This window comes from Delphinus delphis, chromosome 15 (assembly GCF_949987515.2).
Source record: "Delphinus delphis chromosome 15, mDelDel1.2, whole genome shotgun sequence".
Lineage (NCBI taxonomy): Eukaryota > Metazoa > Chordata > Mammalia > Artiodactyla > Delphinidae > Delphinus > Delphinus delphis.
The window spans coordinates 74,687,389-74,706,936 of record NC_082697.1 but is presented as its reverse complement, the minus strand read 5'-3'; the positions used below and the strand labels follow the sequence as shown (position 1 = coordinate 74,706,936).

Sequence of the window (19,548 nt, the reverse complement as noted above, 5' to 3'; positions counted from 1 at the left end):
CTGGAAAGTTCTTGGTGTGGCGAGCAGCTGCATTGGCTGGGCTCACCCATGCATGAGTGTCCTGTGCAGTATGTCACTTTCTTACCACCCAGATTCCATCCTCATCTAGGACCAGAGAGCCAGCCCAGTGCTCCTCAGGTGATGAACAAAAGGCATGAGACCCTCTCTTGAGGCTCATGCCTGGAGCTGGCACAAGCGCTTCACCTTGTCCTGCTAGTCAAAACAGGTCATGGGGCTGAGCCCAGATCCAACGAGTGCGGAAATAGACTTCGCCTCTGTAGTGAGAACTTCAGAATCACGTGGCAAAGGACCTGCATACCTTGAGGGGTGAAGGACTGGGGATCTGCTGAATTGCTTTAGTGGTCCAGAGAAGGAGAAGGCATTTTCTGTCCAGGAAGACAGGCATGGCCATGTTAGGACTAAGCAAGACCTGGAAGGGCTGGTGTGTCAGATTTGACTCAGAGTAAGGAGGGCCAGTCTTTGGGGAAGACGTTATGGATGGAGGTAACAACAATAGAAGCAACAACAATAATAAGTTAGGGGTTTGGGATGAACAGATACACACTACCATATATAAAATAGATAAATGACAAAGACCTACTGTATAACACAGGGAACTGTATTCAATATCTTATAATAACCTAAAATGGAAAAGAATCTGATAAAAAAATATATATATATAACCGAATCACTTTGCTGTATACCTGCAACTAGCCCAACATTATAAATCAACTGCACTTCAATTTTTAAAATTGGGGGGAAAAAAGTAACAACAGTAATGCCAACGACGGCCCAGATGCAGGAATAAACACAAGTGTTTTCAGGGTCAGCGTCTATAAAAAGATAGGCGTGACTGGGTAGTTTGGCTTGAACATTAAAAGGAAAAATAGCTAGTTTGGTAATATGTTTCTCGTTGCTGTGCTGAAGTGACAGGGTAACAACCTTTAGAACCAGATTGGCATTTTGTGAGGGGCTGGGGGTGGAGAGAGGGGGGACTGGCTGAGAACAGAGTGTTGTATGGCCTTCAATTTCTATAAAGAATCTTTTTGACCAAATTTTGGATCCTCTGGGCTTTGGAACACCGCTATTTATTATTTCCAATCTGCGTCATTTCCTAATGTATTTTTGTCCCTCCTGCAGCAGTCGGGGCTGTCCCTGCTCACTTTAGAAAGCTTGTAGGATAAATACTATGTATGAGTAACTTAGGCAGTATTTCCTGTGTCTTAAGTGCCCTGAGGCTTTCTTAGCTGTGGCCTGAAACTGTCTGCATTCATTTATCCTTAATTGTTTTTAGAAATTCTCCTCCTGAGCCACTGCTTAATGGAACTCAAGGGTTTTTCTTTTCTTTTTCTGTTCCCTTCAGTTGAAGACAGCAAGATAAGCTACATCACACTCAGGCAGATTCATCTCTTAGGCTGAGGATCTGAAGGATGTCCCTGCCCCTGCCCCAGCCCCGTATGTGTGTGGTTCCCCCTACCTTTTAGGGAAAGCAGTGCTGCACAAAGCAGGAGACTTTCACTTAATGAAGAAAAAAAACTTCTGAAGATAGAGACAGGTAGGGTTTCTTTGCCCACGTCAGGACCTCCTACTATGTCTTGAAACTGGCATAGTGACATCTGGCCAAGCAGTGCTGAGTCTCATGGATTTTCTGGCTAAAGATAATTGCCCTGTCCTTGGAAAAGCAACTCTTCACAACTCAGTGAAAGAGACTTCCCAGGAAGCCATGGAGCCAGTCGGTATTCAGTCCAAAAATCAGAGGTAGTTTGAGGACGATTCCAAAATAAATGTTTATAGGAACCAGGCTGGCAGGGGAAGCATAGAGCTGTGTTTACCCCACGGTGCTTGAAAACAGGGTGTGAGTCTGGCACTGGTCTTGACCAGGATGTGGGGCTGCAACTGACAATGGTCCTCGCTGGCTGTATGGCCTGGGTTCCTCCCCTCCCACGGCACTCCTGTGGGAAGCCGATGGAGCCCCGAGAAAACAAATCCTCCTACACCCACAACATCTTGCATCCAATTTCTGGAGCTTTTCCTGGGGCTCCCTGGACCCCAAGATAGGGACCCATGCCATGCATGGAGCAGGCTGAATCTTGATTCATGAAAATAGGCAGGATGCGTGCAGACTCAACTGGTGCAGTAGGCAGTTCATCTCGGAGACCGCTCTGTGTGGAAACTGAACTAATGAGGTGTGCTGCTTCTTCCTGGATGAACTGAGCTCAGCCAGAGGAAATTCAACCACTCAGGAAAGTGTGCATTTTCCCTAATGAGGAGAGATCCGAAAGAGGGGCCTCATGCATCTCATTTATTCAGCCTCGTATCTTCTTTCGCAAGGTTTGCTGTTGCTAAAAATGATAGCACTCTTTCTTAGGACTATAGGCAAGGCTTGATAAGGACGGAAGAAAAAAAGAGAGTTTGGGGCTGGTTAATGCACTTGACCCAAGCAGCCTTTAGAATGTGAGCTCTGATTAGTAAATGAAGGGAGACAGTTGTGTTCAGAATGGTATCTTTTAAGTGTTGAGGCGCCATCACTGAAGTTATAATTGCGGGAGGAGATAAGTGATGCCTTTGATCATAAGAAGAGCGGAGGGAATAAATTGGGAAGATAGGAGGACTTTGGCTTTTTATTTGTTCATTCAGTAACCATTTATCTGCCAAGTATTGTTCTGGGTTCTAGGGAAACAAAAAAGAAAGAAGACCCACTGGCTGCCCCGCACTGGGAGAGGACAGAGTGAAGAGTGTCAGGATGACAGCGTGCAGAGGGAGAGAAAGTGACAAAGGACAGGGGCACGACATCCTGTTGGGGGTCTGGGAGAGCTGCCTGGAGCTGGGCTGAGGGAGGAGGACAGGTTACGCAGAAGGAAGGGCACTTTAGACAGAGAGAAAGGTGTGTGAATTGAGAGGCAGCGTTTCCAGTTCTGGGAAATACAGATAGTTTACGGCTCCTGGGGGAAACAACAGGGAAGAGATGAGGTTGGAGAGATGAGCTGGGGCTGAACGGGGGTGCCAAGCAAAGAAGTCTGAAGCTAATCCTGAAAGCTACAGAGAGCCAAGGGGCTAGTGGAAATGGAAGAGTGACATGATCACATTTGCATCTTAGAGAGATCATGCTAGCTGCAGTGAGGTGGATAGATACCAACCCACAGAGGGCTGCAGGTGGACAGATTGGAGGCCAGGGACCGGTTAGGTGGCTTTGGGTGTCATCTAGGGGGAATGATGTGGAGTGGAGGTGTGGCAGTAGAAATGGGGGTGGAGGGGAGTGTCCTAAAGAGATGCTAAAGATGGTAGAATCTTTAGGACTTGGTGACATGTTGAACGGGACATGATTTTGACTTGACTCCCAAAGAGAAAGAGTGGTGGCCTCCAATGAAGACAGGAAGGTGCAGAGAGAGCAGGTGTCGGTTTTAGGTATGCTGCATTTGAGATGCTGATGAGACGTCCAAGTGGAGATGCCCAGTGGGAAGCAGAAGCGGGAAGCATCCAGACTAGAGATGGGGGTTTGGAAGTTGCTGGCATCGTGGTTGGAGTTGTAGAATTGGATGAGATCACCCAGAAAGAGTTGACCAGGTGAGAATAGGAGAGGGCAGAAGAAGGAGCCTTGAGGAATTTTGGAATTTGGAGGATTAGCACAAAAGGGCAACCTGTGAAATAAACAAGTGGCCAGGACAGATCTCCAGTGGGAGAAAAAGCAGAGGTGGGGATGAGGAGATGGCGAGGGTGCCAGGATCCAGGAGTAAATACTGTTTATGTAAGGAGAGAGGCAACCGTGTTGAACACTACAGAAAGGATCGTCAGCTGGGGTGAGGTTGGGAAGTTTCCATTGATCCGGGCCACGTAGATGTCACTGGAAACTAACAAGAGCAGTTTTAGCAGAATAAGGTAACTAGGAGGCAAATGATGGTCTAGTGAGGCACAAATGACAGATAAAGGGGGAAGTCAGGGAGGGCAGACAAGGAGAAGAGGCCGATTAAGGCTGTGGGGCAAGGGATTTTTTGGATGTAAATGGGAGAGACTTGAGTCCCTTCCTTGAGTGGAAAAAGTCAGTGGAAGAAGAGTGAAGCTGGAGGAGAGAGAATAGTGGGTGAAGCAAGGCGTTTGGATGGGAGGAGGCTGGGGAATCCACAGCACAGAGGAGGGGGGGGTTACCTTTGACCTCCTGAGGCTGCCTCCTTCGAGGCTGAGTTCAGAGGTTGATAAGCTCTTAGGTGGTGAGGGGGACTCGGGAAGTGCTTCTCACATTTCCACGTGGTGCGGAGAAGCCACCTGCAGAACTTGCTAAGGGACGCTGAGCCAGTGGGTCTGGGTGGACCAAGTTGGTGCATTTTTAACAGGCTGCTGGGGGGTGCTGCTGCTACTGCTGCTGCTGCCACAGGCCTGAGACCACACTTGGAAGTGCCTGCTGGTGACCTTGATTCCCTCTGTGGAGCAGGAGGTGCCTGCAAGAAGGAGGTTGGCTCGAGGAAAGCAAGAGAAGTAGGGAGTAGAGATCGGGGTGGGGATGGGGGAATTGAGAGTTCTGAAAAGCCTCGAAAAGAAGGGTGTGGGGCAGCTCCCAGGGCTTCACGGGGACTGGGGACCTTGGATTTGTCTTGTCACCACTGCAGTGGTGGGACTTTTTCTTGCAGTGTCAGCAGTGTGTGTGAAGCGGAGGAAAGTTAGATGGACGAGTGAACCCCAGCTGGGGTTCTTCAGGGCTTGTGGGAAAGAAGGCCAAGGGAGAAAGGGTGGGACGAAGGCAAGGGTGAAAGGAAGATCTTGGCCAGGTGAGGGTAGAGCTGATACACTGAGTGGAAACAGAGTGGCCCAGGACCGGGAGATCTCATTGAGGTTGAAGAGTGGCTGGTTTGGGGATGCAAGGTGGGGAGAACTGGAAGGAAGGGAGGCTGTGACTGTGGAAGGTGGAGATGTTTGAGGTGCAGCAGCTCTGGGCAGTGATGGGGTCCAGGAAAGGCCATGGGAGCTTCGGGCTAATTCCACTGCCAGACTAGGTGGTCCTTCTGGGCGTCTCTCGTTATGGGTCAGAAGCTCCCTGGCTGTCCTGGGTGGTGTCTGAGGCTGTGACCGGAAGGAGAGATTGGAATGACAAGGTTCTAATGAGACATGACATCTCAATTTGGTATAATCTTTTCTTCCAAACTACAGGGCAGTGTATCAGTGAGGGTCCTCCAGAGAAATGGAACTAATAGGATATCTATCTATCTATCTATCTATCTATCTATCTATCTACCTACCTACCTACCTACCTATCCACCCACCCACCCACCCATCTATCTATCTATCTATCTATCCACCCATCCATCCATCCACTACCCCCCATCCATCCATCCGTCTATCTATCCACCCACCTATCTATCTATCTATCTATCTATCTATCTACCTACCTACCTATCCACCTACCCACCCATCTATCTATCTATCCACCCACCCACCCATCTATCTATCTGTCTATTTGTCTATCTGTCTACCTATCTATCCATCCATCCATCTACCCACCCACCCATCCATCCATCTATCTATCCACTCATCTATCTATCTATCTATCTATCTATCTATCCATCCATCCATCCATCCATCCATCCATCTACCCACCCACCCACCCATCCATCCATCCATCCATCCATCCATCCATCCATCTATCTATCTATCTATCTGTCTATCTATCTATCTATCTATCTATCTATCCAGCCATCCATCGATCCATCTATCCATCCATCTAGCTATCTATCTCTATCTATAGAGATAAGATAGGGTATCTAAGGCATAAATGGGATATAGATAACATACAGATGGGTGATAAAGATATCTGTACATAAGATATAGATAGATGATAGATAGAGACATAGATAGGTACATAGATGGAAAGCAAGAGAGATTTATTTTAAGGACTTTGGCTTACGTAATTGTGGAGGCTGACATGTCCAAAATCTGCAGGGCTCACCAGCAGCCGTGAGACCCAGGGAGGAGTTAATGCTGCAGCTCGGGTCCAGAGGCAGTCTGCTGGCAGAATTCCCTCTTCCTCAGGGGCTCTCTGTCTTTTTTCTCTTAAAGCTTTCAACTGATTGGATGAGGCTCCCCCACAGGTTGAAGGGTAATCTGCTTTACTCCAAGCCTACTGATCTGAATGTTAATCTCATCTAAAAATACCTTCACAGAAACACCTAGAATAACGTTTGACCAAATATCTGGGTACCGTGGCTTAGCCAGTTGTCACATAAAATTAACCATCATGGGCAGTTAGACTTGCTTGGTGATCTGATTTCATAATCTGGCCCTGTGTCCACAGGGAGACAGAGAGAGGAGGGAGGAGTTTATTTCTTGGTTGAAGAAAAGGTGAGGTTGTTGGACGTGGTGCGCCCTAGAAAACGTGTGGTGTATTCTGCTGTTTTATGTCAGTCAGCACGCATGGGGTTAATGGTCATGACCATGTCCGAGCTCAAGAGTGGTGGCCTTCTGCGCTCTAGAGCCCACGAGCCACAACTACTGAGCCCGCGAGCCACAACTACTGGAGCCCGTGCGCCTAGAGCCCGTGCTCCGCTACAAGAGAAGCCACCGCAGTGAGAAGCCTGCACACTACAATGAAGAGTAGCCCCCGCTCGCTGCAACTAGAGAAAGCCCGCGCAGCAATGAAGACCCAATGCAGCCAAAAATAAATAAATAAAATAAATAAATGTATGTAAAAAAAAGAATGGTGGCCTATCTGCATAGGGCTTCCTAGGAGGAGCTCATTTCTCTTCTTGGTAGGGCCTAACCCATGGCTTGCGATACCTTGGATTGATGTGCCCCGTAGCCACGTCTGTGATTCAGCGTGCGCTCTCAGTGTCTGTGGCCACGTGGAATTCAGGCAGCAGCCAAGAGGCGACTCTTCCACACACTCGCCTTTCCTTTCTGGTTCCTTCTGCCTGGCAACTGGATACCACTATTTGAAAAATGAATCCTCTTCCTAAGTGGCTGGGCCACACTAACGCTTTCTTGGGAGCAGAGCCCTTTTGGCTCTCAGTCTGAGAGCGTGGGCTTTGGGCTATACGTGGAGTGTGTCAGATGCTGACCAGTGAGGGTCTGGCCAAGCCAAGGAAGCATGTGCCGGCACAGCAGGGGGAGCCGGCAGGTTCGGAAGTGCAGGGGGGAACGGGGGTACTTTCCGGGTTTGCTCACATACGTAGAGCACGATCAGTATTTAAAGGGTAGGTACCCAGGGACCTGGACCATCCATTTAGAGGCGGATTGGATGTCGTGTCGATGTGATGCTGGGAGTCCTTGCTCCCACATCTGCCCTCAGCAGTGGGAGGAGTAGAGGTGAAGATGTGTCTGTTGCATGCCTGTCGCAATTCTCAAGGGTTTTCTCGTTGGAGCACAGCTGCTCTTGGGATGGCAAGGTGGGGTTTGATGACTCAAAGTGCCTATTCTGTTTGACGCCCCACACTTCCCTCCCTCTCATTTTACTCCACATCGCCTTCCCGAACTCAGAAAGGTTGGTAGAGAGGCCTGCCACTGAGGCAGCACGGACTCTGCTGTCAGCTGTAGAACCTTTGTTAATGAGTTTTGATGACCTTACGCATGTTTTTGGAGCACCTTGAAAATGAAAAAGGAATCAGCCTGGTAGGAATTTGCAGAGCCCCATATGAATCTCTGTTTGCACAGCTTGGCACTTTGGCGCCCCAGCTCTAAGCAAGCTTGGACAGTTTTCTTCTGGAAGGCGTTGGAAGAGAGGAAGGGAGCCCTAGTGCCTCTGTGTGCTCAGAAGTGCTGTTCGCCTGCCTCTCCCTCTGTTCTTGACCAAGCAAGTGTCATCCGTTGATCCATCTTTCAAACCCAGCCCATAGTCATCTTCTCTGCCCTCCTGACCCATCTCAGCTTATCTGTCACATCTGGTGTAGGTCTAGTTGACCCTCCGTGTCCACGGGTCCCACATGTGCAGAGTCAACCAGCGGTAGATTTGGATCCGCAGTTGGCTGAATGCGCGGATACGGAGGGCCAACTGTACTGCGCGTTTTATATAAGGGGCTCGAGCATCTGCGGGGCTTGCTTTCTGCAGGGGTCCTGGAACCGATCCCCTGTGGATCCCGAGGGATGACTGTATAGCATTTGCCGCCTTGCGTTGCACTGCCTTGTCATCGTGTTGAGTGCGTTTTAGCCATCAAACCCAAGACTCTCGTTACTGACAGCGGGATCAGTGCTCGGACAGTGCTTGGTGTTGGTCCCTTCACTAGGGTTGGGAAGACAGTGGGGCAGAGACTGAAGGGCATTGTTGCACTGGGGAGCCAGAGCTGAGGTGAGCAGCTAGGAAGGCCCTGCAGGTTGGCCGCACAGTGATGGGCCATGTGAGCCGAGTGACAGAGAAACCAGGTAGGCTCAGTGAAGGGGAGCCCTCACCTTAGGTGGGACCCCAGGAGCTGATGACCAGGAGGGGGACCAGGGGCAAGGACTGGAGCCTGGGCTCAGGCCCTCGGGACAGCCCCACCTACCATCCTGAGCACACACATGTGCACCCTCCACACCCAGCCTTATAGGTCCTGGGATTCCCTGCCTCTGCCCTGAGGGCTGGCGGGGACCCACAGAGATGGGCCTGAGTGCATGAGGACAGAAGTGGTTCATAAGCAGCGGAACCTTGGCAATGTCCTGGCGTGGCTGAGAGCAGACGTGGCCTCCCTTTGCTTGGGGTCTTCAGTTAAAAGACTTTGATAACTCCTCGGAGACCAGCACTCAATTGGCCCCTTGCCCAGATTCGTAGCCAGAACACTAGGAGATTTGCCCACATTCCCACCAGCCTTATCAGCCCCCGGGGATGATGAAGCTGGCTTCTGCTCACCTGTCCCACTTGAAGGGACCTCTCCTGGTCTGCACTGTGTTCCCAGCAGCCCTTGGGTATGGTGCAGCTGGACACGGAGGACCGCCACCTCGTTGGGGCTTTTAGGGCAGAGAAAAGGAAGCTGAGGCTCAGAGAGACCAAACCAGTTAGCCAAGTCCCCCTGGCTAGGAAGGGGCTGGGCTGGAAATGGTGTAGCTACCACACCCTGCCTTGGGCACGCAGGGGCGTTTGCAGGAGTCTAAAAGTCAGATGGTGATGTTCACGTCCAGGCACCCCTGCAGCATTTCAGACTTGCTGTGTGACTTAGGGCAAGTGACTTCACCTCTCTGTGCCCCAGTTTCCTCAGCTGTGAAATGAGGATGAAAATACTGCCTACCTTATAGGATCGTTGTTCATGCTAAATGAGATAGTACAGCACAGGGAAGCTTCTAGCAGTTTTTGACACCTGTACTATGAAGTGTTGGTTATTATCATCAACATTATTATCTGTGATCTTCTGGGTCTCCTAGAGGTTGCATCTAAATATTTTTACAATGATGGGGATCTTTTGGGATCCTTTTTTTTTTTTTTTTTTTTCGGTACGCGGGCCTCTCACTGTTGTGGCCTCTCCCATTGCAGAGCACAGGCTCCGGACGCGCAGGCTCAGCGGCCATGGCTCACCGGCCCAGCCGCTCCGTGGCATGTGGGATCCTCCCGGACCGGGGCACGAACCCGTGTCCCCTGCGTCGGCAGACGGACTCTCAACCACTGCGCCACCAGGGAAGCCCTGGGGTCCTCTTTTTGTTTCCAGGTTGGCCGACTGGGTCACAAGTGTGTTTTGATACCTCTTACCTGTATCACATTGGGGTCATAGAACTTGTTTCCCTCAGAGGTGTTCGTGGGCAGGGCTCTGCTTCTGAGAGGGCGTGGGCGTCTCCTTGGGCTTTGATTTCTTCCCTGCTGGAGACCTTGATCCTTGATCGTGGCACTTGACTCTCTAGTGCGTTCCCAGAGGCGGCCCAGTCTCCCAAACTCTTCTTACTCAGCATCAGTGAAGGAAGAGCACGGGCACTTTTGGTGCTAAGTGAAGTCAATGCCAGTGACTCTGGGGTGATCAGGATGAGGGAGGGGGGACAGTGGTTACCCTTAGGCAGTTCCGGAGTTCAAGAAGGCCTCCCGGACAGCTAGACAGATGAACAGTGGTAAGGTGTCTAAGAGACGTCACGTGGTTGGTTATTGGTCTCTGCCGTCTTTTCTCTGTGAGGACAGCTTCACAGAATCTGGTCCCTTGTTAGCCCTTTGAGGAGAGGAACTTGGTCTCGAATTTCTTTGTAGCTCCCCTCCTGGCCTGGAGCTTTGATTGGAATTGATCCAGACCTTAAGATAGGTTTCCCACCAACCATTTTCTTTCAGACAAAAGATTGTTTACTTCTTTCCTTTCTTTTATAAATTTATTTATTTATTTATTTATGACTGCGTTGGGTCTTCATTGCTGCGCGTGGGCTTTCTCTAATTGCGGTGCGCGGGCTTCTCACTGTGGTGGCTTCTCTTGTTGTGGAGCACGGACTCTAGGCGCACAGGCTTCAGTAGTTGTGGCTTGCGGGCTCTACAGCGCAGGCTCAGTAGTTGTGGCGCACGGGCTTAGTTGCTCTGCGGCATGTGGGATCTTCCCGGACCAGGGCTCGAATCCGTGTCGCCTGCATTGGCGGGTGGATTATTAACCACTGTGCCACCGGGGAAGTCCCAAGATTGTTTATTTCTTACTGACTAGTTATTGAAAGCAAATGTGTGATTTCTGGGACCCATCTCTGGGTCTGTTTCTAGAGGACACACACAAAGCCCTGTGGAGTTTTAGTTATTTTGCATTTTCTGTGGCATGCCGGCCTCTCCCCGGGTATCTTTCAAATCTGGAACCTGTTCTTTTATCCACACGACCTTCCGGGTTTCTCTCATTCACCTGGATTTTGCAGTCGGGGAGGCAGGAAACGTATCTGATTCTGTATGTTCCATGATATAAAGACAAGGCTGGATGCTGAGCTGAGCTGACGGCTCCCTTCCCAAAATCTGCCTGCCTGTGGGCCATTGCACAGCACCTTGGCACTGAGCACCGTCCACCTGGTCAGCTCTGCAGGAACTCGGAAATGGCGGGGGGGGGATGCTTCTTTCACGTCAGCCCTAGTCTGCAGGGTGTGGGATACTCAGATCTGTGTGGCTTGGAAGCACCATCTGAGCATCATCAGGCCACAGGGAGGATTGGTCCAGCATCAACTCCAGGGGCAGGAGCCGTACCTGTTCTCTTCCTCTGTGCAGTCTCTAGTATTTCTAAGGCCTGTGTGGCCTCCCTGTTTCCTTTTCATCATCCATCCTTAATCTCCCTTCCCGCACTCTTCTGCTGCCTTGGGCATTGGGTGTCTGATCGGAAGTAATGTATGTTTCAGTCTATGTCTCCTCTTTACAGCAGGTGCTTACGGCCTCAGTTTTCTATCTGTCCAGCATACTGTGGCCACTCCTGCATATCAGGCCATAAGCCAGGCTTAGAGATTTTTTTAAGGTAGAGTCTGCCCCTGTAGAGCAACAAAACCATGTTGATTTTCATAATGACCGTATTCCTATTGTCTGCCTATTGGGAAACGCTGAGATGTTGGGAATAGGAAAGGTGAATCGCTGTGAGCTGGGCGAGGTTGGAGCCCGGAGCCCTTTTGGGGAGCAGAGTCCTGGCTGGGTCCTGCAGGGTCTGGGTTGAATGAAAACTCTGGAAGCCTGGCCCATGGTAATGGGAAATCTACAAAAGGGATCAGAGGAGGCAGGAGGGAGGATGGAGGGGCCGGGCAGGCAGGCTGGTCTTTCCATCGGTTGGTACATTGCATTTTCCCAGGACTCTCAAAGGCTGGTCTCACCTGATCCTTATGAGGACCTTAGCCAGGCACCTAGAACTAAATACAGTGAGGATTATTTTGACAGCTTTAGAGATGAAAGAAACATGAGCACTGTGCCCAGGGTGACAGGTTCAGTGTGTGGCAGAGAGCTTCTTGCTTCTGAGATTCCCCCACGATTTACTGAATGGCCACCTTGACCGTGAAGGGGCAGGACCGGGGGCCCACGAGTCCCATCTCAGCAGAGGGAATTGCCTTCTCTGGCCAAGAGGCTTAACCCGCCACTCAGCCTTAATGGCAGCCTGACCCCATTGCCTGTAGCTGGAGAAGACGGTGCTGGTACGATGCAGTTTGGCCTTTTTGTCTTCTTAATTTCAAGGGCCAGAATCTGTTTAAAAAAAAAAGGCCCTGAGACTTCCCTGGTGGTCCAGTGGTTAAGACTCCCCGCTTCCAATGCAGGGGGCACGGGTTCGATCCCTGGTCAGGGAACTAAGATCCCAAATGCCGAGTGGTGCAGCCAGAAAAGAAAGAAAGAAAGAAAGAAACCAGGCCCAGGAGTGCATGTCAGAGTAGGTACGTGTGTACGGGCGGGGTGCTCGCGTGTATGTTGAGGAGCAGCTGCTAGCCTGCCAGGCTCAGGATGGCTGCCGGCCCTGTCAGGGAGGCTCCGAGGGACCTTCCGGGATGTGCCCTCCTCCCCTGGCTCACCACGCAGTAAATGAGATGATCCCCGCCAACTGCCCGTGAGCCCATCAATAACCATTCTAATCTCCTCGACAGCCCCCAGAAGTGAATCTACAGCATCGAGGTAAAAATGAGGCTGCATGATCAATGGATCCCCGGATGGTCTCCTCTAGGAGACACAAATGTATATTGTAACAAAACTTTATTTTCTTCTGAAAATTGCCTACATGATTAATATGGCCCAACACAGCCCAAGCTGTTCAGCATAACAAAACAGCTGTATTTCTTGCTGTCTCTTCAGTGCTGCTTCCCTTTCACTCCATTCCCTTTGTTTTGCTCTGGAACGCATTGTGCCGTATGCTGTACAGTCTCACACAGAGAGGCGGGGGATGCATTGAAATGCACCAGCTCTGTATTCCATTCTGCTCTGTTTGCACTTGGTATTTCTGATGCGGCTCAGACTATGCATAAAACCACATTCCCCAGGCCAGAGTGCTGGTGCTTCCATCACTGAGTCATGCAGAGCCGGTTCCCTGGGTACCAGTCATCTCTTACATCACTGGGCGCCCCCAGGGAGGCCCAAGCCCTACGCCCCTGAGTCCAGCCTGGCTGAAAAACATTCTTCTCTCTCACCCTGTCTTCAGGTATGGGGGAGTTGCTGGATATTAGAAGGGAGGACCTCTTAGTCAGGTGGTCACATTTCCAGTCCCCAGGGAGATTCTAGGAACGCTTGCAAGAAGAGTTAGGGTGTGTCAGGCAGCACAGTCCTAGCAGGTAGAGGCCCCTCTTCCTTGATGATGATACATTTCATGTGTGTTTCATGTCTTTTCCCAGAGTGTAAGCTCCATGAGAGCAAAGGTCTCCTGTACGGTGCTGGGTACTGGGTAGGTCCGAGAGATGTCTTAGTTTGGGTTCTCCTGGAAGCAGACCCTGAAACAAAGATTTGAGTGCATGTGTTTATATGGGCAGTGAAAAGGGCACCACTAAGGGGAAGTAGGACTGAGAAGGGAAGGTGTCCCCCTAAGAGGGTGTTATGCAGGTTGCTACCATGGGTGATGGAGCTTAATCCCATGGGGGGAAACTGGGAGCCAGTGTAAAACCCACCCCTCAGAGTCAACCACCTCAAGGGCTGAGGGAGCTGGAGTATTTATACATCATCTCCCAGCTGCCTCTGGATGAGAAGTGATGGGGGTGAGGCAGTTGCCCAGAAGGCAGCAAAGTGGGCTCCGAGGTAGGAAATGTGGGAGCCTGGAGTGGGAAGTCGGGAAGGTGTGCACTGAAGTGAGACCAGGGGGTGCGTGTGGGCGTGGCAGCCTGGGAGACAGGCGACATGTGCCCAAGGCTGATGCTCCTCATTCCTGTGGGGTGGTACATTTGGGAGAAGTGGAACTGGATTTCTTAACTGTCTCCTCCTTAGGTTTTATTCTCAGATATTAGCCCAGAGAGGCCAAGAGGGAACCAACGATTCTCACCTTGGGAGGACGTGTACCAGGATTGGGCTGACGGCCTTACCGTGTGCAGCCAGAGTGCCTGTGCTTTGCTCCTTCCTCTGACTCTGCTGTCCCCTGCTGTCTTCCCCCAGGTGTAAGGAGCTGAAGTTCTCCGAGGAGCTGCCCCAGATATCCATCATATTTATCTTCGTGAACGAGGCCCTGTCGGTGATCCTGCGGTCAGTTCACAGCGCGGTCAACCACACACCAACCCACCTGCTGAAGGAAATCATCCTGGTGGATGACAACAGTGATGAAGGTATGGGGCCGCCAACCTGCATGCAGTTGTTGGAGAAGACAGTGCAAGCACACGATGTGAGCGGGCGGAAGGGTCACTTTCATTCCATCCTGAGCCCAAGTGACTTTGTCTCCTGTCCCTGGGGCATAGCTGGAGAATGGGGGCCTGTTTTGGGGGAAGAAATCCAGGTAAACACTAGTTAATTAGTCCTTGAGTCCTCTAGGGCTCTGAAGAATAAACTACTGTTACATGTCTGGACTCATTTCCCCTCTTCATATTACCGAAAGCAGATGACATCGAAGAGCTGAATTCCTCCGTGATCCCCACCCCCCATCCCATCTCCTTGGCCCTTTCACCAGAGGCAGAAGAAAAAGGGAAATTCTATCTTGTGATGGGAACTGTTGATCATACATCAGAATTCCCCTCTGGGCCACTGTGCCCAAAGTGACTGTCGGTAGAAATGCACAGGGTTTGCAGGTCTTTAGGAGTTCAGTTCTACTAGGAATGATGGCTCAATTAAAAAATATAACAAATACTTTTTGTATTTGTTATATGACAATATCAAAACTCCTTTGAAGTCCTTGGAGACGGAGGCCTCGTGTGAAAGTGGTGGTAGGGGGGTTGCTTTGGCCAATTGTACCTTTGTGTTGGATCCCAGCCTAAAAAATTCACTGCAGGGAGAAACGCGCACTAGCCGATGACATCAAAGAAAGGCAGCCAGTGTGCGTGCTTAAGGCCAGGGAGGCTTATCTTCAGAGCAACTGAAAGATTAGGAGCAAGCTGAACCCCTTGCTCTCGGTGTGATCAGTAGAAGATGACCCCGTGCTCCCCAGTCAGGAGAGGGTGAGGAAGAGGCAGGACAGTGTCACGGGTCCTGATGGAAACCTGAATGTCTTCAGCAGCTCCAATGAGCTCACGTTTCATCGGCCCAGGAGCTGAAGTCCCCCGGACCCTTCTGAACCAGCTGATGGTTACCACTGAAGTGTGTGAGTGGGTCTGGACCCAGCATTACACCCATCAGGGCACCACCATCTCCCGGGCCTCCAAATTTTGAGGACTCATGGGTCATTTGCTGGATTTTTCACATTCTTATTTTAAAACTTACGTGGCGAGTCTTCTTGGGAGAAGGAGGTTCTTTCAGTTCCCTGAAGCCTCTAAGTCAGCCGGCCAAGTCATGGCTCACAGTGGCCTTCTCTGCAGCCTCTCTGTGTGCCCCTGCAGACCTCTGGCTTCAGAAGTACTTCCAAACCCTCTGCAGGGAATCCTGACTCCTACTTCCCCCCCTCCATTTGTTGGCTAAATCCCTCTCGTCCCCCGGGTGTCCCCTCTGTGTCACTTCCTGGGAGATTCCTTTGCTGACATCCTAAGACCCTTGCTCTGTGCTGCCTCAGCTCCCTGTATCCTCCGGCAGCACATAGCACATGAGATCGCTGTGCCTTTCATAGCTGGACTCCCAGTACCGGGCAGGACTTGGTTTCACAGGGCCTGGCTGGTAGCCAGCCCTCTGTGAGTCTCACCCTATTACCGAACACAAGTTCGTGTGCCCGACACACAGTGAGGCCAAACAACCCAATATGTCAGGGTTTGGAGCAGAGAAAGGTTTATTGCAGGGCCATTCAAGGAGACAGGTGGCTCATGCCAAAAAAACCCCCAAACTCCTTGAAGGATTTCAGCAAAGCACTTTAAAAGGCCATGATTACTTGTTGCAAACTTCTTGGTGTCAGAATCCTTTGTTCTTGTAGTTGTCCACGTAGGCCAGGTCAGGATGTTCCTCTAAACCTCCAAGACAAATGTTATTCTGTTCTGCAACTCTTTATCACTACATGAGTGGAAAAGTGTTATACCCTTAAAGGTCAGAGCCTTGAAAACAGGCTATCCTGTATATCAGGCTAAAGACAACATTCTTTTACAAAAGGTGAAGAGCCAGCATGACTAAACACAGGCAGCAGAGCACAAAGGTTAAAGTAAAAGGAACAGATCTAATATGGAGTCAGATTTGTTCTTCCCTGTTACAGCCCAGCCAGGGAGTAAATGATGAAGCTGAATAGGGCTGGGAAAGGGCTAGCAGGGGGCAAGCAACGAAGTGACCAGAGGTGGTGCAGAGAAGAGCTAGCAGACCCAGAGAAGAAAGCAAACAGTAGGTGCTGGACTGAATTGGGGGTGAGGACTCACTACCAGTGGGGCTCCTTTCCCCGAGGAAATCTCAGCAGACCCAGCCCAAGAGGAAGAAATGGAAGAATAGGTCAGTCTCAACCAGAACACAAGCTCTGTGAGAATGGGGGTCTCCAGTAGATGTCTTAGTGTGGGTTCCCCCAGAACAGGCCCTGAAACTAAAATTTGAGTGCATTCGTTTATTTGGGAGGTAAAGTGCATCATTAGAGGAGTGGGGAAGTAGGATAAGGAAGGGAAGGCAAAGCCAGCGTAAAACCCACCCCTCAAGAGTTGACCTGCTCAAGGGTGAGGGAGCTGGGGTGTTTATATACACCTTTAGCATCAGATGCTTTCACATCAGAACCTCCTGGAACCCTGGCCTGGAGAAAGTTCTGCATCAAGAGGTCCGGGGTGGGTCTGAGAATGTGCATTTCTCACAAGTTCTCCAGTGATGCTGCTGGTGTAGGGACCACACTTTGAGACCCACTGGGTTAAGTACCATTTCAGTGGTTCACACTTCAGGTCTAAATGAAGATGTTTAATGGGTGAGAAAAAGTAGGGAAGAGGTATTTGTTTCAGTCTGATCATAAAGTTAATTCCCATTCATCCTCCCCTGTCCCCCGAGATACCTGGGGAACCCAGAGTGGTCTACATTAATATTGTTTCCCTGTTTTCTTTCCCCAGCTCTAGCCTCTATATTTTTTCCAGGCTAGAAGTACCTTCTCTTTAACTGGAAGAGGAAGTGAACATTTTTTTTCTTTGTGACTAGTATTAACAAATTTTGTATATGTTCTATACACATTTGAAAAGATACCCCTACTCTATAATCATGAAATTGAATTCCTGCCAGACATCAACTTTGTGTGTTTAGCTAGACTATGAGTTTATTTTTTTAAGTCTTTTTGATAATGGTGTTTTAACATCTCCTCCTACAATGACTACTCCTTCCTGTGTTCCTAATAATGTTTGATTTCTGTATCTTGTTGTCAGTTGCTTTGGCAACTGTAGATTTGTATCTAAATGGTTTCACTATTAGCAGTGGTTGTTACCATTATGTAATGCTCCCTTTATCTTAAAAGCATACTTTTTTCCCCCTGCCTTGAATTTAGTTTGTCTAACATTAATATTGTTATCCCTGCTTACCTTCTGTTTGAATTTGATTAAAACAGTTTTTTCCAGCCTTACCAATTTTTTTTTCTGATCTTAAAAGTAATGCACGCTCTTTGTAGGGACATTTGAATTTATCAAAAAGCACATATAATTGGACAAAAACAAATACTGAAGAGAGTAACCAGAAGCAACTGCTCATTTGCCTGTGTTCTCACCCTCTTTTTTTCAATGCATGTTTTACATTAAGATCCTATAGTAAAAACAAGTTAATGTTATAGTTTTTTCTCCTCTGAACTGTGAAGCATAATATCTCCCTTTTTATTAAGAAAAAGTTCTGCAACCATCATTTTAATGAGGGTAGAATGGTCCATTCTCAGGCTAGTCAAGAATGGCTCAGGTGGAAACTGCAGCCCTCCACTTCCATGTTATCACATACATTCAAGGAAAAAGAGGCTTTTCAGAGGGCAGACAGCAGAAGCAAGAAGAACTACAATCCTGCAGCCTGTGGAACAAAAATCACATTCACAGAAAGATAGACAAAATGGAAAGGCAGAAGACTATGTACCCAGATGAAGGAACAAGATAAAACCCCAGAAAAACAACTAAATGAGGTGGAGATAGGCAACCTTCCAGAAAAAGAATTCAGAATAATAATAGTGAAGATGATCCAGGACCTTGGGAAATGATTGGAGGCAAAGATCAAGAAGATGCAAGAAATGTTTAACAAAGACCTAGAAGAATTAAAGAACAAACAAACAGAGATGAACAATACAATAACTGAAATGAAAAATACATTAGAAGGAATCAGTTAGCAGAATAACTGAGGCAGATGAATGGATAAGTGACCTGGAAGACAGAATGGTGGAAATCACTGCCACAGAACGGAATAAAGAAAAAAGAATGAAAAGAAATGCAGGCAGCCTAAGAAACCTCTGGGACAACATTAAGCGCACCAACGTTTGCAATATAGGGGTCCCAGAAGAAGAGAGAGGGAAAGGACCCGAGAAAATATTTGAAGAGATTATAGTCGAAAACTTCCCTAACATGGGAGAGGAAATAGCCATCCAAGTCCAGGAAGCGCAGAGAGTCCCAGGCAGGATAAACCCAAGGAGAAACACGCTGAGACACACAGTAAGCAAATTGACAACAATTAAAGACAAAGAAAAATTATTAAAAGCAACAAGGGGAAAATGACAAATAACATGCAGGGGAACTCCCATAAGGTTAACCACTGATTTCTCAGCAGAAACTCTACAAGCCATAAGGGAGTGGCACGATGTATTTAAAGTGATGAAAGGGAAGAAACTACCACCAAGATTACTCTACCTGGTAAGGATCTTATTCAGATTAAACAGAGAAATCAAAAGCTTTAAAGACAAGGAAAAGGTAAGAGAATTCAGCACCACCAAACCAGCTCTACAACAAATGCTAAAGGAACTTCTCTAATGGAAACATAAGAGAAGAAAAGCACCTACAAAAACACCCAAAACAAGAAAGTGGTAATAGGAACATACATATTGATAACTACCTTAAATGTGAATGGATTAAATGCTCCAACCAAAAGACACAGGCTTGCTGAATGGACACAAGAACAAGACCCATATATATGCTGTCTACAAGAGACCCACTTCAGACCTAGGGACACATACAGACTGAAAGTGAGGGGCTGGAAAAAGATATTCCATGTGAGTGGAAATCAAAAGAAAGCTGGAGTAACAATACTCATATCAGCTAAAATTGACTTTAAAATAAAGAATTTACAAGAGACAAGGAAGGACACTACATAATGATCAAGGGATCAATCCAGGAAGATATAACAATTATAAATATATATGCACCCAACATAGGGGCACCTCAATACATAAGGCAAATGCTAACAGTTATAAAACAGGAAATTGAAAGTAACACAATAATAGTGGGGGACTTTTAATACTTCACTTACACCAATGGACAGATCATCCAGACAGAAAATTAATAAGGAAACACAAGCTTTAAATGACACAATAGACCAGATAGATTTAATTGATATTTATAGGACATTCCATCCAAAAACAGCAGATTACACCTTCTTCTCAAGTGCACATGGAACATGCTCCAGGATAGACCACATCTTGGGTCACAAATCAAGCCTTGGTAAATTTAAGAAAATAGAAATCATATCAAGCATCTTTTCCGACCACAACACTGTGAGATTAGAAATCAATTACAGGAAAGAAAACC

General features: G+C 48.6%; 1 protein-coding gene across 2 annotated transcripts in view; it reads left to right on the top strand.

Moving 5' to 3' along the window:
* GALNT17 (polypeptide N-acetylgalactosaminyltransferase 17) overlaps nucleotides 1-19,548 on the top strand; it is a 450,254-nt gene that overhangs the window by 210,682 nt on the left and 220,024 nt on the right. For both annotated transcript variants that reach the window (XM_060032206.1, XM_060032205.1), the window contains exon 3: nucleotides 13,922-14,088. In XM_060032206.1, the coding sequence (XP_059888189.1) occupies nucleotides 13,922-14,088 (167 nt within the window). The remainder of the gene's footprint in view (nucleotides 1-13,921; nucleotides 14,089-19,548) is intronic.